The sequence below is a fragment of the Zootoca vivipara genome, chromosome 5 (genome assembly GCF_965207765.1).
Source record: "Zootoca vivipara chromosome 5, rZooViv2.hap1.1, whole genome shotgun sequence".
NCBI classification, from domain to species: Eukaryota; Metazoa; Chordata; class Lepidosauria; order Squamata; family Lacertidae; genus Zootoca; species Zootoca vivipara.
The window spans coordinates 53,629,007-53,651,577 of record NC_142588.1 but is presented as its reverse complement, the minus strand read 5'-3'; the positions used below and the strand labels follow the sequence as shown (position 1 = coordinate 53,651,577).

Genomic DNA, 22,571 nt, shown 5'->3' with positions numbered 1-22,571 from the left:
CATGCGTAGAAGCGATTTCCGGTGCCCACACATGGGCAGAGCGGCACCCAAAATGGAGGCTCCCTGGCAGGTAGGAAATCCGGGGGATTTCCGGGATTTTTCTCCATTCAGGAGAACAGCGGGAAACGGATTAAAATCCGGGGGTTTCCCGCGAAAAATGGGATACTTGGCAGCTAAGTATGGGTGCAAGATTCTCCTCTGCCCAGTAGATGAACTTCCTTCAACAGGGTTTGGCAGCTTCTTCCCCTTGGTGGTTTACACATGCCTTCAGAGTCATGTTGTTGACCCAAGCTAAGCTGTGGTCTTGGAGCAAGCCACTCTCAGCTCCAGCCAGCAGATGGAACAACTGGCCTCCTGCACAGACCACTTGCATTAGGCTAGATCAGGCATCCCCAAACTGCGGCCCTCCAGATATTTTGGCCTACACCTCCCATGATCCCTAGCTAACAGGACCAGTGGTCAGGGGTGGTGGGAATTGTAGTCCAAAACATCTGAAGGGCCGAAGTTTGGGGATGCCTGGGCTAGATCAAATACAAACAAGCTCCCCAACCCCAGTGGCTTCCATGTGTGGTCATTTGCACCATCCTAGTAAGGTCAGTCACCTCTGCTGTCGTACCCCCCGAAAGGACTGTGTCAATCTATCACATACATGAACAAGAGACCGAAAGAGAGAACTGAAGTGGAGATGTGCCTGAGCCTACCTTCATGGAGCAGGCTGGACAATAAACTGGGGGAGGTTGCTGTCCCCCACAGAGGACATAAATAAGCCTATTTTGCATTTCCCTACCTTCTGGAGCACGTGGGGAAAGCAACCCAACTGAGGATATCAACCTCCATTGTAGGAAAAAAACCATGACACCAACTCCAAATATCTGCTGGTACATAACAAGTCATAACAAATTCAAGAGAGCATTTGCAGCCCTCCAGTAGTATGCCTGTGTTGCAAACTGTATTGTCTGGGGGGGGGAATGAAATTATTAAGCTAGGTACATGTTCAATGGGAAACTACTGCAAGGTAGCATTTCTGGATTTAATCATGCTGTACAGGAGAGGTTAAGGGACCCAGGTGGCGCTGTGGTTAAACCACTGAGCCTAGGGCTTGCTGATCAGAAGGTCGGCGGTTCGAATCCCTGTGACGAGCTCCCGTTGCTTGGTCCCAGCTCCTGCCAACCTAGCAGTTCAAAAGCATGTCAAAATGCAAGTAGATAAATAGGAACTGCTACAGCGGGAAGGTAAACGGCGTTTCCATGTGCTGCTCTGGTTTGCCAGAAGCGGCTTTGTCATGCTGGCCACATGACCTGGAAGCTATACGCCGGCTCCCTCGGCCAATAATGCGAGATGAGCGCGCAACCCCAGAGTCGGTCACGACTGGACTTAATGGTCAGGGGTCCCCTTACAGGAGAGGTATGGTGCTAAGGATCTCATTTGCTTGAGTGTAAGGAATAATGCCTGAATTCATATTCACATATAAATTTTAGAGATACACATGGTTATTTCATACTTTATTCTTATTCTTTTGTCTCATTAAAAAAAGTGGTTAAACTGTGACCTGGATAATTCCAAGTGTGTTTGAAAAGTAATACAAATAGTATCTCTTCATATAATACACAAGATACAGTAAAGTGGCAAAGGGAGAGCAGGCATATTCTGTACTTTATAAAGTTAATGTGAAATGTTTAAAAAAAGTTATACATGAGTATATTCAAAAGTACAAATGAACAACAAAGGAGGCTTCTAACTATAGGACAGGATCCAGAGAGGGATGCACAGTGTGCAGGCACATTAGGGCTTTCCCCATTTCTCTTCTCACTGTAGCCCCTGGCTGGAAAAGCTGCTCCTTTAGGTCACAAGGTGCTGCAGGTCAAAGAAAAAACATCAGTGACGCCCCCACCTGCAATCTCCTTGCACACTCCCTGCAATCTCTGGACACTGGCTGTGGAATGCAGGGTCTGTAAAATATTCCCCATTACAAAAAAGAAATAAAAGAAACTAGTCCCTTTTGAGGTAGCATTTCCCACTCAACCTGTGGGATGTTGGGGTCCAACAAATTCTGAGCAGCACTGAAAGTGTGAAATGATAAATTGGGCACAAACTTTCTCCCACTAAAATCAATGACAAAACTCCCATGGATATAACAGTGCTGAACTGCCCCTTGACTAGTAGTCCATCTTGCTTTATCAATCTATTTTGCATACTTCTGCTTAAAATGGATAAATAGGATTAAACACAATGCCAAAAGGGTCTCCTCATAAAAATCAATGATCTTAGACTTATATTATCTCTACTTCTTTATATTAACATTTTAATTCCTGTTATGATCTCTAACAATTTGTTTATTCACATTTATAGCAGTGCAAGCATTCAGAAAATCTCTCTCCTCCTTATATTTATTGGCATTAAGGCTGAGATGTCCGTGAAATATTCAGATCTACACATAACTCACATATAGTATCTATAGTGGCATGACCAGGAGAATAAACTCTTCTTTGAATTTATATACATTGACTCCCCTAGACTATTGACTAACATATATTTTGTACCGGTATTAGCATGTAATTTTTATGCATAGTCTAAAACCAAGTATGAACTGTAATTAATCTCTTTAACTTCCTTGAAAACTTAAAACTGGGCTCACTAGGTCGAGCTTACAGACACGCAATTGCTTAGGCAGCTGAATGTGTCTACAGGTGAAAGGCTGCAACACTTGGTACACTCATTTTGAAATAAGCTCCAAAGGAACCAATGAGATTTGCTTCCAATTGCATAGAGGACTGTAGCTCAAGTGTCTCCCCCATCACTTTCTAAACACAAGGCTCACTTTAGCACTTCCTGCCCATTCCAAAACAAATACAGTGGTTTCTAAATTTTGCTTCACGGAAGGAATTACACAGTCCTGTCCTTTGGAAAAATGCAACAGAGATATTAGAATAGTTCTATTTTATAGTAACAAGCACGACAAAAAATAAAAACTACCCTTACTTTTAAAAATATTAACTCTTTATCAACTCCATCTAAACAGGATAAGACATTCTTCTTTCAAGCAGTAAAAAGCTGCCTTCCCAATGTTAAAAAGATTCTTAATTACAAACATTGTTCAGTTAAGTTATTAGGGAAGAACAAAGTAAGAATCATATAAAATATGTGGAGGTGATATCCAGATTACTGCCATTTTTCTTCTTAGGCCACACTGTAGTCTTCATCCTTTTATTTTCTTGGCCATACTGTCCATTTTGAAATTCTCTTCAATCTATCCATTTGAAGACTCTGGGACCCAAAAATCATGAATCTGCCCCTAAGATAAAAATAAATTGAACTTCAAAATTGGTTTAGACCAAATAACAAAACTTTAGTTAATTCAATAGCAGCCCTATGTAAGACCAAAGACCTGTATGTACAGATAACTTGCAACTTACGGACATTTAACTTGTGCACATTCAGCTTTAAGTGCTTGGCAAAAATACTAAAAATAAATAAAACAGAGGTAGAAAGGGGGTGGGTGTCCAGGAAAAAAACTTTGGCACTCCCACTTGCCACTGAACTCAATGTTTTAACTATACAGTGGTACCTCGACTTACGAAGGTGATCTGTTCCGCAGCGCTCTTCGTAAGTCGAAACCTTTGGATGTCGAAGCATCCATTTCGCACATGCGCAAACCGCACGCACCGCTTCTGCGCAGGTGCAGAATGCCCGCACAGCAAAAATACTTCCGGGTTAGCAGACTTCGTAAGTCGAAACCTTCGGAAGTCGAGGCATTCGTAAGTCGAGGTACCACTGTACGTGATTTTGGCTTTACATACTATCCCCAGAACGTATCTCCAGCGTAAGTTGAAAGTCAGCTGTATGTGTAGTATGTATATGTATCTATATATTCCAGCACCAGTTTCCACACAGTGGCCAATCAGATGCCTCTAGAAAGCACATGATGGGGACATGAAAACAATACAATAGTCAATAGTCCTCTTCTGTTTATGCTCTCTCTCTCTCTTTGGCATGCTACCTCTGAATCTAGAGGTTTCACATAGCCATCATTGACTAACAGCCAATGGCAGCTTTCTTCCCCTTGAATCAGTCCAATCCTCTTTTAATGACCACTACGAATGACACATTTTAATTCATACCATAGAAATACTTCATTTTGCTTGTCCTAAACCTAATGCAAGGCCACCTCTCCTGCCCTCGGCTTCTCCGCTCAAAGCGCAGCTGGAGCTGCCATGCGAAGGAAGCGCCCTCCGCCCCTCGCCGCCGCCCCGGCCTAGGCGCCCGCCCGGTACTGCTGGTCCCGCCGGGAGAGGCTCCGCATCGCTGCCGCCGCCCGCACCGTGTCCATGTGAGCCCAAGTCCCACACGGCCGCCCACGGGTGCCCTGGCTTGGCCTCCGACGTCGGCAGGACTGCAACTCCCATCACCCCGCCTATGATCGCCACCACCTCTCCCGGCAGGGTGATGGGAGCTGCAGTCCTGGCGACGTCGGAGGCCGAGCCAGGGCACCCATGGCGGCTCTGGCTGCGCTCTGAGCGGAGAAGCCGAAGGCAGGAGAGCCGGCCTTGTAGCAGCAGCAGCGGCGAGGGCCCGATCCAGCAGCAGCGGCGAGCGCAGGGCAGGGCAGCGAGGGAGGTGAGCGTCCAGAACAAATTAATCCTTTCCCAATGCATTCCTATGGGAAACCGCGTTTCAACTTACGAATGTTTCTACATACGAATGTGCATTCGGAACAGATTAAATTCGTAAGTAGAGGTTCCACTGTAATGGTATTGTGACACTGAAACTTTTCAGTTCCTTTCCTAATTATCCCCAGCATGGAATTCACCTTTTTCACAACAGCCACACACTGGGTTAAACCACCTCCCTTAGCTAGTCTCAAGCTTCTAATAAAAATAAATAACTTTTTGTTGCTCATATTTGTTTATAGCAATATGCTTCTCCGATGCATCTAGTGTTTGCTTCCATTTCTTTTGCCAAAGTTTGTGTTGCCTTTTGTTCTCCTCGTTTGTACAAGGCTTCCATTTTCCGAAGGAAGCCTTTTAGCTCCCAGCAGCTTCCTTGACTCTGATCTTTAACTATGCTGACATCTTCTTGCCCTAGTGGCACCTTTCTTGGTCTGTGGTATTCATTGTAGTTGAACTTCTATTAAATGTGGTTTTAAAGAACCCAAGCACCTGGAGAGATTTGGCCTTGTTGACTTTCCCTTTCAGCTTCCTTTTTACCAAACTTCTTATTTGAGGGAAGTTTCTGCTTTTGAAGTAAAATGTGACTATATTGGACTTCCTTGGCAATTGTCCACTTACATATATGTTGAATTTGGTAGCACTATGGCCACAGTTACCAACTGGTTCAACAACACATATCTCACAGCAGGTCCTGGGTGCCACTTTAAGATTAAGTCCAGGGTTGTCACCAATCTGGCTAGTTACATGTCCTAGGACACAGTCATTTAGGATACCTCCTTGTCATGACTGGAATACAGATGCACTCAGTCTATGTGAAGATAACTGAAGCCACACATTACTGCAGCACTTTTTCCTTTGGATGCCCCATTGATCTCCTTCTACATCACAAGATCAGCCTGGGCATTTTGGTCAGGGGAATGATAGTATGTCCCCAGTTCTAAACTAGTGGAGTTCTAGCTTGTTGGAATTTATGTCCTCTTTGACATACAGATCAACACAACTTCCAGTTTAAAGGCTTAACTAACTAAGCATTGTAATCTAACTAACCATTATATTTCTTTTTAGTAAGGCAATTTCTGTCCCTTTGCACTTTTATATTTTCAGCATGCGTGAGTGATGCATTCATCTTTCCAGGCACATTTGCACTAATTTGTTTCTGTAGCCAATGTGTTACACTTCATTCTCGAATAATTCCAGGCTGTTACAGAATGGTTTTTTAAAAATATATAATGCATGCAGGGCCTGTAAGACAGAGCTATTCCACCTGGCCTTCAATTTGAATTAGCCTGATCCTCCCTTTTCCTTTTTCTGTGAAGAAACCCTTTTGGGACCCCATATTTAAACTCTTCCCTGGTCTCCTTGCTGGCCCTAGCAGGACCAAACTTGGCCAGTTAGCCCTGGTGATTACTTGACCTTTACTAAACTGGGTTCCCCCCAAAAAAATGACCCTGAATTTTTTGAATTTTATTGACATGGATGCTATACTTATGCTGTATTTTATGCTGTTTCTAAGCTGTTTTTTAAGCCGCTTTTAATTAATGTTTCATATTCGCTTTTAATTAATGTTTCATATTCGCTTTTAATTAATGTTTCATATTTGCTGCCCGATTTTCAAATCGGGAAGGGTGGGGTATAAATATTACTACTACTACTACTACTACTACTACTACTACTACTACATACCCCTCAAGCATTATTTTGACATCCAAACTTCTATTAGCTAATCTATAGAGTTACTCACCTCTTAGAAGAGCAAACTTATTCATTATAACATGCCACAAAGACACCCTTCCAGAAGTCTGTGTCATTACCATTACATTGAAGACTTACAATATTTCTGTAAATCACATAGCAATGTGAAAAGCTGTTTTAACTGCATAGTACCTGAGTAAGCCGAGAACTGTGAATCATTTGTTGCCATTTGCTGTATGTTCTGGCAACTAAGTCTTTTACCTAGAAAGAGAAAACAAACTGATTGAAACCAATTGGGGGAAAGGATGCTTAAGGGTGCAATCCTACATACTCTTACCTGGGAGTAGGCATCAATGAACACAGTGGGCTTACTGTATATTCCTGCGTATAAGACTACTTTTTAACCCAAGAAAATCTTCTCAAAAGTCGGGGGTCGTCTAATACGCCGGGTCGTATTTCTTATACGGCGAGTATATCCCAAACTCTATATTTTAACTGGAAAAGTTGGGGGTCGTCTTATATGCCCAGTCGTCTTATACACCAGAATATACAGGTACACAGACGAATCAGATACCTAGGGCTTACATCATCCTCTATTTCAACCTTATTCTCATCAGACCTAAAAATGCAGGACTGAAGTGCACTCTTGCAATTTAATAAAAGTGTGAGAAGCAGCCCTGAAATCAGAAGTCCACAAAAGAAAACCTATGCCCTGGCCAAGTTAGGGTGTTGGAGTAATGGAAGCAAACTCCTCAAATGTGCAAGGTTACTCATATTTGCCTGCATATGAGGAAGGGGGAGCAGAGTGTCCTCACAATGACTCTTACCTTCTGAGGATTAAAAAAGTACAAGACTACTCACCTTAGTTTTATAGAACAGTCTAACATCTTCTCTAATATCACATTTTACATGTTTTTCCAAAGCAGTGCAGAGTTTCACCAGCCATTCCTAAATGTGAGATTAAAAGAGTTAATTTTCTCCTGATCAAATGTGCAAATACTGGGGAAAGCATTTCAAAGTGACATCTTCCCTGAAACTCAAGTTGTTATCTACATTTTCAGTAACAGTATGATTTAAAAAATATTAGGTGTTACTTATAGTTACGGTATATCCTGTCTTTCCAATTATAAAAATCCGTAAGGTGATGAGGAAACTAACGATTTGAACAATAAACACCCCCAAAATAGGCTGTGTATTGGGAGAGGTAATTCCTACACTGTAAGCTGCTACACTCAATATGCCAGCAAGTTTGGAAAACTCAGAAGTGGAAGGATTGGAGAAGATCAGTCTACATCCCAATCCCAAAGAAAGGCAGTGCCAAAGAATGCTCCAACTACCGCACAATTGCGCTCCTTTCACATGCTAGCAATGTTATGCTTAAAATTCTACAAGGCAGGCTTAAGCAGTATGTGGACCGAGAACTCCTAGAAGTGCAAGCTGGATTTTGAAGGGGCAGAGGAACCAGAGACCAAATTGCAAACATGCGCTGGATTATAGAGAAAGCTAGAGAGTTCCAGAAAAAATCTACTTCTGCTTCATTGACTATGCAAAAGCATTTGACTGTATCGACCACAGCAAACTATGGCAAGTTCTTAAAGAAATGGGAGTGCCTGATCACCTCATCTGTCTCCTGAGAAATCTCTATGTGGGACAAGAAGCTACAGTTAGACCTGGATATGGAACAACTGATTGGTTCAAAATTGGGAAAGGAGTACGACAAGGCTGTATATTGTCTCCCTGCTTATTTAACTTATATGCAGAATTCATCATGCGAAAGGCTGGACTAGATGAATCCCAAGCCGGAATTAAGATTGCCGGAAGAAATATCAACAATCTCAGATATGCTGATGACACAACCTTGATGGCAGAAAGTGAGGAGGAATTAAAGAACCTTTTAATGAGGGTGAAAGAGGAGAGCGCAAAATGTGCTCTGAAGCTCAACATCAAAAAAACTAAGATCATGGCCACTGGTCCCATCACCTCCTGGCAAATAGAAGGGGAAGAAATGGAGCCAGTGAGAGATTTTACTTTCTTGGGTTCCATGATCACTGCAGATGGTGACAGCAGTCACGAAATTAAAAGACGCCTGCTTCTTGGGAGAAAAGGAATGACAAACCTAGACAGCATCTTAAAAAGCAGAGGCATCACCTTGCTGACAAAGGTCCGTATAGTTAAAGCTATGATTTTCCCAGTAGTGATGTATGGAAGTGAGAGCTGGAGCATAAAGAAGGCTGATTGCCGAAGAATTGATGCTTTTGAATTATGGTGCTAGAGGAGACTCTTGAGAGTCCCATGAAGAAGATCAAACCTATCCATTCTGAAGGAAATCAGCCCTGAGTGCTCACTGGAAGGACAGATCCTGAAGCTGAAGCTCCAATACTTTGGCCACCTCATGAGAAGAGAAAAATCCCTGGAAAAGACCCTGATGCTGGGAAAGATTGAGGGCACAAGGAGAAGGGGACGACAGAGGATGAGATGGTTGGACAGTGTTCTCGAAGTTACGAACATGAGTTTGACCAAACTGTGGGAGGCATTGGAAGACAGGAGTGCCTGGCGTGCTCTGGTCCATATGCTCATGAAGAGTCGGACACAACTAAACAACTAAACAACAACAACAACATCCTACACTATATAGGGCTTTACTGTACCTAGAAAGAAACTAGGAACCCATGTAGCTAAAATCATTAAAATGTTTACAGAAGATATTTGAACCTTCATGAACACAGTTCAATCTAAAAGCAAACCTTTTACCTTGATGAGGAATGTAACCCCAGCCAAAACCAGTAGACCACCATTTCCATGAATTTGTAGTATAAAGCACATACACACTAACTTTAAAAAAATTTCACACCATTTAAATATCACTTGATTGTATTACAATCTCTAAGTGGTTTACAAAATATCAATTACTTACCCTGTGATTAGAATTTGTAACCTCAGAATTGCTAGCTTCCCTGACCAAGTGAAGAAGAACATAGGCCAGATAGTATGCCTAGAAAATGAACAGAAAGTATTAAGCCTAGCTCTTAGTAGTAAGGATGTTGCCAACTTCAAGGGGGAAAACAATCAGTTTTCACAAAGAAGGCAGTTCAACTTTTACAGATGCTCAGTGAAAACTGAAAATCCTATACATCTTAGTGTGTTTACCACTGCTTTAAAAATAGCACTGAGATTCAACAATTACCAAAGTATACCAACAATGCAAGATTACAGCAGATTTACACATTCTGCTCTTAGTAGTCCAATACTTGTGTCTTACCCCTTTCAACTACCCACATATCAATATAAATTGATTAAGAACTGGTTCTTAAGCAGCAGGTAAAGGAACAAAAATCAACAAAGCCTCAATAAACCAGGAGTTAGGTGCAAATATGCCCAGACAAGTAAATCAGTTCATTCACCATTTTTTGAGCAAACAAATAGCACAAATATGGGGCATTTACATAGGTATTTGCATCTATAATACCAGCTTGCAATAAAGAGTCTATGTGCAGTGTGAAAGGTATGTATTCCTGGAATGAGAGCAATCCGTCTTTGCTGAAGCCAGAAGTTATATAGAACGCATATACAACAAAATCTAAGTGGAAGGGTCTATTATAACAAAAAGTTGTATCACACATACTGCCAATTCCCCCCCCCCCAAACACACAAACTGACATCCAGTGTACCACCTACATGGTGGTCACATGTGAACCAGCCCTTGGTAGTATTAAGGACAATTTCCAGAATACAGTGGTGTTTAATGTGACTTTGGTGAAAAAATGAGTAGGCAATAATAAGCCTTTTATTTATTGTGGCTTTAGGGCTTGCTGTAATACAAGCAAGCTTATTAACACAGCCCAGTCTATACCTCTTGATAGGTTACAGTCCAAAAGCAGGCTTACAAGGCAATATTGTATAGTGCAACATAGCTGAGCTCTCGTCCTGGACTGTTCCACAAGCTGCAGAGGAATCAGCACCTATGTAAATCTAGATATCTGGGCACTCATTTTAGCAGGAGAAGACATTGCTGGGGAGAGTGACTGACGCATTGTTGTTATCTGGTATTCACTTTTGGCTCTAAATGTGAATCAGTTTGATCTTGAGAGAGACACGTTTTTAGGTAGAGTCTAAAACATGGACAAACTCTGTCCTAATTAATTTCTAAAATGAGATGGGCTAAGATAAGCAGTATGTTCTCTGCTGATCTGCTCAGGAGCTTTGTTGATCTGCTGTGCAAAGAACTTCAAGCATATTATACTATTCTACCCGAAAGGATAATCAATACAATAAAAAAGTAGTAACTCCCCTGCACACACACACAAAACTTAGCCCTTTCTCTTTTCTTATCCATTCACTTCATCCCACCTTGCCAATGCTTGCCTTCTGAGATATGAGCATCTCTTATACACAAATAACCAACACACTCAATGCCCATCTGGTTCCCAGCCTGCCTTAAGTTTGACCCTGGGACCCTGCTTTTCCAGGAATGGTGTCTGGAGATTACCTCTGGTTCATATTGACGAAGAAAAGACTCTTCTTTAAGACCATCATGGTGTTCCACTGTCTCAGATATTCTCTTTAACAGATTTGAAGGTTTCATATTCACTAGTTCTTTACACAGGAGTGACATCTATGTAATCCCAAGAAGAGGGGGGGGACACACAGATTAGAGAGGAGCACAGTTTACTAATACTTCCTGGCTTTTGGCACCATTAAGAAGAGCAAGCCTAAATCATTTGTAAAGACAAAAGTCTGGAGGATAATTAATGTATGTGATCTCTCCCAAATTTTTATTCATGCTCATGAATCCTGAGAATTCTTGGGTTCTAGTTTACTTTGAAGTTACATGAATCAGGGCAAACATCTTATTGGGAGTCATCGAGAATGAGAAAGAGAGGAGGGATAGTAATAGCAAGCAGAGTCAAGTTGTACTGATGAGCAGCAGCTCTGGGTGGTAATCCAAACAAGATGGGCGCACAGAATTTGAGTTTATTTTATCAAGAAAAGTGACGGCATACATTTTAAAAATAGAATAAAAATACCAAGACAGCACTGAAGCAACTCAAAAGCTTGCAGAGGAACAGCAGCAGTATGTTCCAAATAGATTAGAGAGGATTTCCTTTAGAACTGATGGATGCTGAAGTCAGCCTCTAAAGCGCAGGAGGAGCTGGACACCATTTGGAACAAACACCTCTTTTAGTCTGCGACTTCAAGAAGGCAGCCCTAGGATTGGCAAGAGCTAATATACTCAGACCCTGAATGAGGGAAGCCTAGTTATCTCTATGTAAATAGCAAAAACTAAGTTTCCCTTGCTCACAAAAGGAATATAAAAGGAAAAAGGGGTTGAAAGAAAGAAGAGTTCTTCTGGGATTTTATGCCCTCCCAAGGAAAGTCATGCAAGCTGCTTGGAGAGTTAAATAGTCAATGAAGATCATGGATTAGTGTAATAAAGATAACTCTTAAGAACTCAATATTTTAATAAAGCGAGTTTGTACAGTACCTGCTGGTCATGGCTGCTGGGTATTTTCACATGGGTTTTAAGAAGCTTCAAGATTACTACCAAGCTAAGATGCCTTCTTACTTGTCTGAAACGATAACATTTAAGTAAAGATTATTTTCTACAATGTAGTGGTTTCTCTGTGTGTTTTGAAGCAACATGCAGATTGAACTGTATTGCAGTGAGGCTTACCTTCCTCGTGTCATCCAGTTTGGGACAAACTGAACCAGCCATAAGAGATCATGATGGTGGCTGGACAGGTAACTTATTGCGAGGCATAACTCAGGCATCTTACAAGAAAGACAAGAGAAACATTCCTTAGTAGAAATTAAGAGCAAATGCAAAAACATCTAAAAGTTCCAATACAATGCACACAAGAGTCAGTGGCTTTCCTTTAATTCAATACAATACGGTATGATATGATAATCTTTACTGTCATTGTCCCATGCAGAACAACAAAATTGAGAATCTACATCAAACTTACAACCACCTGCCTATTATCCAAAAATGCATATAGACTCACTTCCCATCCCACCTATACATAATTAACCCCCTAAAAACTCTTATGCCCCTCCTGATTTGCCCCCTAAAACTCTGATACCCCACAACTGAATACAGACCCTCCCTCAGACTACCTTTCGCTGCATTCAAAACTGAAATCGCTTGGATAGAAGCTATTTCTCAGGTGGCTTGTTCTGGTCTTTACGACCCTATACCTCCTTCCAGAGGGAATTGGTATTCCAATTAATAAGTATTCCATAACATGTTATGGGATACAATAGTGTGCTCTTGTAATATCTATGCTTACTTTTGAGATAAAAATTGGTTACCGTGTTATCTTCACTGCCACTGTAGCTGCAGTTTAACACATCTACTACTTCTTAGACAAAAAAGAATATTTCCAATCAGTGTCTCCAATACAAGTAGTATTTATCAGCAAATGATTGGAATTTTAAAGTATTATATTTCTTTTGGAGCTCAACCAAAGCAGCGATTCCCTCAAGGCATGGTTAAACACACTAATTCTGAAGGTTTTTGCAAAATTAAGCTCAATTTTACACAGATTACACTAAACATTTATTGATGCAGTTACCTTGGTATCCCACTCTCTGATATTTTCCAGCAGTTTTATAACAAGGCATTCCAAGTCCACTAGGGGAAATTGTTTCAGCTCTTTTGCCAAACTTAGTTTAAGCAGCAGCAACAGCAACATAAATATTTCTTTGTCCGTGTAACCTTCTGGGAATATGCTTATACAGAGCCGCAGAAACTTAAGGGGAGAAATGAGATGATAATGACTTGAACCTATCAGGGATCAATTTCTGCTAACTACCAATAAGAAACAGACTGCTCATTGAAAGAAAGTTCTTTTTTAAAAGCTTTAACAGTCAAGATCTACCAGCTACTTATTTTGTTTACAGCTGGATTGACAGTTGCTGGTCAGAGGGTATCATCAGTGTCATCTTAAGTTCTCTCTCTCTCTCTCTCTCTCTCTCTCTCTCTCTCTCTCTCTCACACACACACACACACACACACACACACACACACACACACACACATGCACCATATTACAAAGAGTAAACACTTTGGACAGCTAAATTTGGTACTTTTCAGCCCCACTGATATCAAAAGAATTAAGTGGATGACTAAATTTCTCATCCTTAAACAATGAGCTGCAAGAAATGCTTAAGCAGATTGTACTTCCTATTTTAAGTACCTTAGAAGGATATATTGCCCATAACTGTATTTTATCACTACACAAATATTTTGCTTCACAACTGGAACTACTTGCACAAGTGAATCGTGACTATCACCAGCAATCATCACATATGGTTCTCTTACACAAGAGAACTTTCAAAAACAGGAAAAGGTGGGGGGGTCTATCTCACCTTGGACATATTGCAAAGGTTAGTGTCTATTAGATGAAAAATAGGAACCGAGTTTCCAAAGATGTCTCCACTTGGTTTTTTCCGTATAGTCTCATGCATTTCAGATCTAACAAAAAAAAAAGAATTTCCCCCATTAAATTTATTACACTTTGACAAAATGAACTACTCTAGAAAGATCTGCCTTGACACATTTGTAGGACGTTATAGAACATAAAACTTAGAATGTTATTTAATTTGAGTCTACATCTTGAGGTCTCAGGACAGAGGAAAATATGTATCGGGGGAGGGGGAAGAGATAATAAAAGCATAGCATGAAATCCCTACTTAAATGCAAACCACAGAAACATGCTAATCTGATCCCTACAGAAGTGGCAAATATTTCTATGGTTCCCTAATGAATCCACTGAAAAAACTGATATGATGCTAAACACTTACATTATATCATCCTCAGAAAAGGTAGGTTGAAAATCTTGCAGAGGAAACAGTGCACTGAAAGGAACACCCATATTCAGCAGCACAGTTGCTATATCAAATATTGATGGAATCCATGGCCTTGGCTGGTCGTTGCTAGCTGAAGCTGCAGAGAGATAACACTTGGCCATTTATTCCCAAACCAGAGGAACAGAAAGCACAATGAGCATACCAGTGCTAATGTATGGAGTTCCCTCAGACATGAGCTCTGCTTTAAGTAGTTAATTTATGAAGATAGCGGAGGAGACTCATTAGCATTAAGTAAATAGCAGAATGCAACTTGAGCATGGTATGTTCTTTGGGACACTGTAGTGTTTTCTAAGGCAAAGGGTACTATTTTAATATTTTCCCACCACTCTTGTACACCTGTGCTACAAAGCAGCATCTTCAAAGCAGCAAATAAGCTGTCAGTGTGATTAACCTGGGAAAGATGGCAGAAAATATATAAGCATATAAACACAAGAAAGATACAGAAATATTTATATAGTCGGTACCGGTCATGGTCTCATTATATAGTTCTTTTTTAATCTCAACTTATCAAGACAAACAACATGTGATTTCCTTGTAAATGCACATCCTCATGGACTAATAACTCTGCTACTTCAATGGTAAGTATTTTGTACCAGAAGGGTGTGTGAACAAGGCTTAGGGTGAGATTCTACAACTGACATTTGGTGGCTGAGGAGGCCTTATGTGGCAGTTTAGATGCTGCTTAATTGGTGAAGAGGAAGGCTCCCCAGCATGCCTGTAGAAAATACAGCCTGAAACAAGGTATTCCAGGAACATCTGAGGATTTGCAGAATCCTAAGGTCCCTCATTCCCAATACTCTCCCAAAAGCTATCCAAGCCTAGAGCTGGTAAGTTAATTCTTTCCCATCTATCACAACTGGAAGGGGAATGGCAGAAGAAAAATTAAGAAAAGCAGGCCTTCCCACCATTCCCGTGAGCCAGAACAGCTTAGGAAGTGGCAGAATCTTCATCACCAGATTGTTGTGCCTAACAAGGAACCTTGTGAGCCACATTAAACTAAAAATAATTCTATTAGATGGTAAAACAACCAAATTACATTTGAATGAATTATGTGAAAAGGGAGAAGACTGTTGCAAGACTTTGTGTCAATTTGTAAAAACTACAAGTTATTCCCAATGTGTAAAAACTACAAGTTCTTCCTGAAGTTTAGCTTCAAATACTCACCATTTTTAATTGTTAATGACATCAACATATCCAAAATCTTTCTTGACATTGAAATGTCTGGATGAATTGACATCATCTGTTTAATTGAAACAAAACTGAAGGTCATCTAAGACAATTAGAACTTTTGCATATTCTGTATTCTTGCATTGTGTTGAAGAATTACTGAAATACAGTACAAATGCCATCTGATGTGCCAGAAATGTGAATCAGTCTTAGTAGTTAAGAATACTGTAGTGTTGATTAATGCAAATAAGAATAACCATTGCTGCTCTAAGTTTTGGTCTTTTAAATATTCTTCCAATTTGCTGTACAAGGGGGAAAGTGAAGGCAGCACTCTTAAATCCTTGACTTCCAAACTGAAAGATATCCTGGGTATTTCCTGGGGACAAGTATTCAGGCCCGTAAAGTGTATACATAACGAACTAAAGAAGTTAAGTGTAAGCTTGAGAGAAAGGACAAGAGAGTGGGAGAGAATAATATGCTAACTTTTTAAGAAGGAAAATACATGCTCACAGAGTAAAGCTAGATGGAATCATTTGACAATTTTCAGATATACATTAGCTAAAAGTGCATTTGATAGCATATTAAAAAGTCAAACACTTTTAGAAGAACTTATTTTAATACAAGAACTGAAAGGTAATGGTGCTCTAGTGTCTGTCACTGGCTGGGAGATCATTGGGAGGTTGCATCTCCTCTTGCACAGGAAGGGTATGATAGCAATGGGAAGACCAGCCTCGCAACAGAGTGAGCAGCTGATGGGAGCTTTCTTTACTTTCCCAGCCAAATAGAACTCTGTTCCAGCCACCCGTTTCTCTGGGATTACAAAAGGAAAGGAAAGGATGCTCTGGATTCTGCTACAAATTGGCATATAATCAAAAAGTGGGGCATATATCTTTAAACAAAGCTGCACAGATGCAATTCTGCCAAATCTGCAAGTGTTAAGAGAGCCATCCTAAAAAGACTCCAGCCAAACAAAATATTCTCCATTTTTACCTTCCTATTTAGCTCAAGTACCTCCAATCTATCTACTGTGAAGGCTCAGGAAGTTCAAATCGCAAAACTTTGTTTTGCAAAAGGAGTTAAGGTTTGGCTTTTTTAGGGATGTCTGAAGTCAACCATATAATAATCTATTTCATCCCATGGTTTCCCTTGTGTAAACTATTTTGGTATGGCAGTAAAGATACAATAGGCTTTCAAATCTGATCCCCTTTCATGAGGAGAATACAGCTTTGGTGTACAGAGTCAAACCTCAGCTCCCGAATGCCTCCATTTTGGAACGTTTCAACTCCCGAACACCGAAAACCCAGAAGTAAATGCTCCGGTTTTAGAACGTTTCTCAGAAGCTGAACATCTGATGCGGCTTCTGCTTGAGTGCAGAACGCTCCTCCAACCAATCGGAAGCTGCGCCTCGGTTGTCGAACATTTCTGAAGCCGAACGGGCTTCCGGAACGGATTAGGTTCGACAACTGAGGTTTGACTGTACTTATGGCATCCTTCCTATGACTCGTGAAACAGTGCCAGTATGGAGAGAAATAATAGCCAAGAGTTTGGGTGTAACCTTTGACGCCTCCCTTTCCATGGAGGCGCAGGTTGCATCCACAGCAAAGGTGGCATTTTTCCATCTCCGCCGCATCAAGCAGTTGGTCCCTTACCTCTCTCGCCCCGATCTGGCCACAGTGATCCATGCGACGATCACCTCCAGGCTTGACTATTGTAACTCGCTCTACGCAGGGTTGCCCTTAAAGCTGACCCAGAAACTCCAGCGGGTGCAGAATGCCGCGGCGAGGCTCCTTACAGGGTCCCGGCCGCGGGATCACATTCATCCAGTGCTTTACCAGCTGCACTGGCTCCCGGTGGAGTACAGGATCAGGTTTAAGGTGCTGGTTTTGACCTTTAAAGCCCTATGCGACTTGGGACCCTCGTACCTACGGGACCGCCTCTCCTGGTATGCCCCACGGAGGACCTTAAGGTCCACAAATAATAATATTCTGGAGATCCCGAGTCATAAGATGGCTAGATTGGCCTCTACTAGAGCCAGGGCCTTTTCAGTACTGGCCCCAACCTGGTGGAACGCTCTTTCCCAGGAGACCAGGGCCCTGCGGGATTTGTCATCTTTCCGCAGGGCCTGCAAGACAGAGCTGTTCCGCCTGGCCTTAGGGCTGGACTCAGCCTGACCCGTGTTTTCCTCCCTCATGGCTTGGATTTATGGCCTACTTGAAATGAGGCTGCACTTTAAATTTTAATACTGTATTTTAATCTGTATTTTAATTAATTGTTTTTATGTTTTATCGTAATTCTGTTGGTGTCAGCCGCCCTGAGCCCGGTTTTTGACTGGGGAGGGCGGGGTATAAATAAAAATTTATTATTTATTATTATTATATAGCCTGGAGGTTGCTGGCAGTGCAGAGAGAAGAGGTAAGCAAGTGATCAACATGAAATGCAAGGCATTACACATTTCTGACATTATGTGACTAGTTTAAAAGTGTGCTCACACTTCCTAAATTAGATAGGAGTTAATGCAGAATGAATTGTAACTGAAGAATTATTTTATATACCCGCTCTCTAATTCTCAGGATTTACCAACAGCTCATGCTCCAGGAACCAGGGAGTGTGTGCATGCAGAACATTAGCAATCTACCGTAGAAAAGCTAAACTGGAAGGTATAAACTACTGTATATTCTGGCGTATAAGACGACTTTTGAACCCAGGAAAATCTTTTCAAAAGTTGGGGGGCCATCTTATACGCCGGGTATAAGATTCTGCGGTCGCCGCATACGGTGGGGGAGCTCAAAAACGGCCGCAGCCGCATCCCCGCCATATGCAGCGACCGTGTAAGCGAGAGGGGACGCGGCATGGGGCTTTCCTTCCTCCTCCTCCCTGTAGGGAAAGCAGCAGCAGCTTACTCGCATGCAAGCAGGCACCGCTTTCTTTCGCGGGGCTTTCCTCCCTCCAGGGAAAGAAAGCAGGAGCAGCTTACTCGCATGTAAGCGGCTGCCGCTTGCTTTCCGTGCAGGAAGAGGGGACACGCGGGGCTTTCCTCCCTGCAGGGAAAGAAAGCAGGAGCAGCTTACTCGCATGTAAGCGGCTGCCGCTTGCTTTCCGTGCAGGAAGAGGGGACACGCGGGGCTTTCCTCCCTGCAGGGAAAGAAAGCAGGAGCAGCTTACTCGCATGTAAGCAGCTGCCGCTTGCTTTCTGTGCAGGAAGAGGGGATGCACGGGGCTTTCCTCCCTCACGGAGCTTTCCTCTCTCCTCCGTGCAGGGAAAGAAAGCGGCACCCGTTTACGCGCATGTAAGCAACTGCCGCTTGATTTCCCTGCAGGAAGAGGGGAAAGAAAAGCACCGAAATCAGCTGCTTTCTTTCTCTCTCCCCCTCCCTCCTCCCTGCAGAGAAAGAAAGCGGCACCCGTTTACGCGCGTGTAAGCAACTGCTGCTTTATTTCCCTGCAGGAAGAGGGGAAAGAAAAGCACGGAAATAAAGCGTGCACAGAAGGAAAGCAGCTTCTTTCTTTCTCTCTCTCTCCCCCCCCCCACTCGCCTCCGTGCCTGGAACCGGCTCTGGGCTGCGCTCCCTCCCCTTCTCCCTCTCTCCACCTCTCCTCCCCTCCCTCCGAATGAAATCTACGGTAGTTCAAAATGCTACCTGTAGTTCTTAGCATGCCTGCAAGTAAGTGCATTTAAACATCTGTGCATTTAAGCACTGATGTCTCTCTTTTGGCTTCATTTACTGGTATTTAAAAAGCGGGGAGAGGAATAGATACAGAAAATTTTTATTTGGTGTGTGTTGGAAGTTTGGGATAAACTCTATATTTTGACTGGAAAAGTAGGGAGTCGTCTTATACGCCCAGTCGCCTTATACGCCGGAATATACGGTAATTGAAGTTCAGTCTAATAAGGCTTCCAGATATCCAATGCAACATCAAATAAGATGCATCTTACCTGAAACATCCATTTTAAAATGGGAACAGGACATGGAGAATTGTGGTAAGCCGACAGAAGCAAGCCTTCAGAGATTACAAAAAGCTGCTGTGTTATTCCAGATCTGCAGAAAGAACCACCAAGAATCACTTTCATGTTTTCAAAGTTAACATGGGCATTAAAACTCAGATTTAAAGAACCACACCTGAAACAAAAAAAACTATCAGATATAAGGAAACAGGGTGGGATCACCTAATCAGCCCCTCCAGTGGCAGCCCTGCACAAGGATTTCTGCTTGTTCAGTGGTGCTTCCCCCTCCTTCCCCACAAATTGGTTCAGAGGGGTCAGGAAAACCCCCCCCCAAAAAAAAGCATTTGGGGGAGGAAAGGATTGTTCCATCTGGCAAACTGCAATGCTTGCGCAGACTGAACCACAAGAGAAAAATGTTGAATTCTACCCAATAACAGAGGCTTTAACAGGAGAACTGCAGCCTCATTTGACAGACTCGTAGGAAATTCTTGCACAAGCATATGATGCCAACTACTGGTGCTTTTGCTAACAGATTGACGTATGATGCAGGTGATGCTTAAGCCAAATCAGATGCAAGAATAACTAGGCTTGTTGAAAAGTGGTACACAATATTTTTCATGACTAAAAGGTAAACTGATCACTTTTTTTAAAAGGTTTTTCTCAGTTTTTGAAAGAAATATATACATATAAAACATAGTGATTTCAAACATTAAAATACAGAGTTCTTTAGACCAGGCACCCCCAAACTTTGGCCCTCCAGATGTTTTGGACTACAATTCCCATCATCCCTGACCACTGGTCCTGTTAGCTAGGGATCTTGGGAGTTGTAGGCCAAAACATCTGGAGGGCCGCAGTTTGGGGATGCCTGCCTTAGACCTCCTTCCCTCCCTACATAGGTTCCATCTTTAAGATTAGATTTACTGCATCTTTACTCTTATCTAACTATTATATAACCATAATTACCATTAAAACCATTATTACCATTGCACATTACAAGTGTCTTTACATCCCTGCCAAAGATTTTAACTGTTTACAGTGGTCTTTTAAGTAAATTACAAACTGATCACTTAAAACAGGCACCACAAAGTTGACTGACACATTTCAATAAACACAACCTCTAATTCCAATTTGAAGATTAATAAGGGTAGCAATCATACATTAGGGACAGAAGACTCTTTGATTTTGGCAAACTACCAACTAGCATGCATACATAGCTATCCACACATTTTGCTAGTATGATACTTTAAGAAAATGGACATTACTAAAAACCATCCTTACCCGAGAATATATTTTTCAATGGGATTTTGAGGATGAAACCCAGAGTTCCTCAAATCAAGGTTAAGATGACTGAAGATTTTCCCAGTATGTACTACATGAAATATATTTTCTCCTGGGTGCTGGTCAGGAATAGCATCACTGATTAATGCAAATCTTTCTAAAAATTCTCTGTAACACAAAATTACACCAGTAATGTATAACCCTTAAAGTCTGTTTAATGAACTGTTATCCCACACATTTATCCACTTAGAGCAAGAGCAGCCAACATCATGTCCAACAGTTGCTGTTAGATTCCAACTTCCATCCGAGCCAGCCAGCATAGCCAATGGTTAGACATGATGGGATTTGCAATACACGGGCCCCCTATCCTTGACCTAAGTCATGGTTAAGTGATTGGGGGGGGGACATGGAAAGTCTTGGACATGATCTGACTCCCCTCTCCTCCACTGCGCAGGAGTGCAAAGTCCATTTTTACTTTAGAATAATCCACAGTTCTAGGTTACTTCTGAACTCACGGAACTGAGATTTGTTCTAACCAAAGTTAGATAAACCAGGATATGAGATTTGATTTGTTTTAAACAAACCACTATCTTTTAAAGTCTTTATCAAATGCAGAACTATGGTTTGAACTAAAGTGAAAGTTTTCACTCATCATCTCACACACAAAGGAGGAGGAGGGGAGCAGATTTGCTTTGATGGTTCCTGATAACCACCCTGAAACATAATTTATGACAGTACTGTAAATCATCTAAACCAGGCCATGGCCTAACACTACAACTGCCAATCATGTATACAGGATATAAATGATGAATAAGAGTGGACCCCAGAGAGACATTAAAGGAAATTTTTGGAAAGCCAGTAGGAGGGTAGATTACAGTGGTCAATGAGACAAACAATATTTCATTGAGTATGATCACAAGAAAAGGATTAATTAGAAGGAAGACCTGTGTTCTGCAGACAGTTCACCATCATCAGAGTCTTCTTCATGTTGACAATTTATTGGAACTTCCCAATTGACTTGCTGTAGCTGCTTCTCTAGTTCATCTATCCTGTAATGCAGAGACGGGTGTTTAAAAAGAACCTTGGCCTCTAACTATAACAGCACATCTTAGAGCAAGTTTAAATATTGGCATGTTTCCTCTCTTATAAACAGGCACCTGGTATTTCTGTTTGTTACTGGAGTTAGAAAAAGCAACATAGAGCAGATTGCTAAAATTCATTGATGTCATTTTTTCTATTAAAATGTTATTTCACAAGAAATCAATAGATTCATATGTATTCTTTGTACAAACTCTGCAGTAAGCCAGTGTAGACAGCGCAGTACTCTCCTGATGTTCTGGACTACAGAACTCCCATCAACCACAGCAAAGCATGATCAGTGGTCAGGATTCAACTAAGCAAGCAATTACAATGAATGCCAATTGCCCCAGGACCAGTTAAATGGCATGCTAGTTCCCTCTCTCCCCGCTGCCAATGATTTGTTGATATACCTTAGATACCTTTCCTGATCCTATAAACTTCAGATCAGTTCTCATTAGGGTGATGACTTTTTTACAACCTCATTTCCCTGTATCATAAATTGATGAGCTTTCATTAAAGATTAGATAAAATATTACTTTCAAAGAGATTTGATTAAAAAAAACCTCACACACAAAATGATTTTAAAAAAATTATTTATCAGTTTTTTGACCATTTTTGAAGTCACTGTAAGCAGATATAAAATTGAACCCAAGCTTTAGAGTCACATATATACAACATTATATAGGGTCATCAAACACACAAGGAAGCTTTTTTTAGCTGCAGTAACAGTACAGACGCCGCTAGAGGACGATGTTTTTCTACCTCTCCTGTAGGTTCTTTTCCCAGCATGTCTGGCAGGGTCTGCTGGCTGAATTTTGAGGTCCCAAAAAGGGGCTTTTACCTTGCACAGGTGTGACATTTGTATACCCTATGTT

The 22,571-nt window shown here is 41.6% G+C and overlaps 1 protein-coding gene across 3 annotated transcripts in view; it reads right to left on the bottom strand.

Annotated features, from left to right (window-relative positions):
• Positions 1 to 1,489: 1,489 nt before the first annotated feature.
• Positions 1,490 to 22,571, bottom strand: part of SLF2 (SMC5/6 complex localization factor 2) — a 40,454-nt gene continuing 19,372 nt past the window's right edge. For all 3 annotated transcript variants that reach the window (XM_035133422.3, XM_035133423.3, XM_088670643.1), the window contains exons 7-20: positions 21,561 to 21,665; positions 20,617 to 20,784; positions 19,330 to 19,432; positions 15,393 to 15,468; positions 14,163 to 14,304; positions 13,728 to 13,833; positions 12,932 to 13,108; positions 12,031 to 12,128; positions 11,842 to 11,926; positions 10,846 to 10,971; positions 9,274 to 9,351; positions 7,221 to 7,307; positions 6,552 to 6,620; positions 1,490 to 3,292 (exon numbers count right to left, since the gene is read on the bottom strand). In XM_035133422.3, coding sequence (XP_034989313.2) covers positions 3,248 to 3,292; positions 6,552 to 6,620; positions 7,221 to 7,307; positions 9,274 to 9,351; positions 10,846 to 10,971; positions 11,842 to 11,926; positions 12,031 to 12,128; positions 12,932 to 13,108; positions 13,728 to 13,833; positions 14,163 to 14,304; positions 15,393 to 15,468; positions 19,330 to 19,432; positions 20,617 to 20,784; positions 21,561 to 21,665 — 1,465 coding nt within the window. In that variant the 3' untranslated portion in view covers positions 1,490 to 3,247. The remainder of the gene's footprint in view (positions 3,293 to 6,551; positions 6,621 to 7,220; positions 7,308 to 9,273; positions 9,352 to 10,845; positions 10,972 to 11,841; positions 11,927 to 12,030; positions 12,129 to 12,931; positions 13,109 to 13,727; positions 13,834 to 14,162; positions 14,305 to 15,392; positions 15,469 to 19,329; positions 19,433 to 20,616; positions 20,785 to 21,560; positions 21,666 to 22,571) is intronic.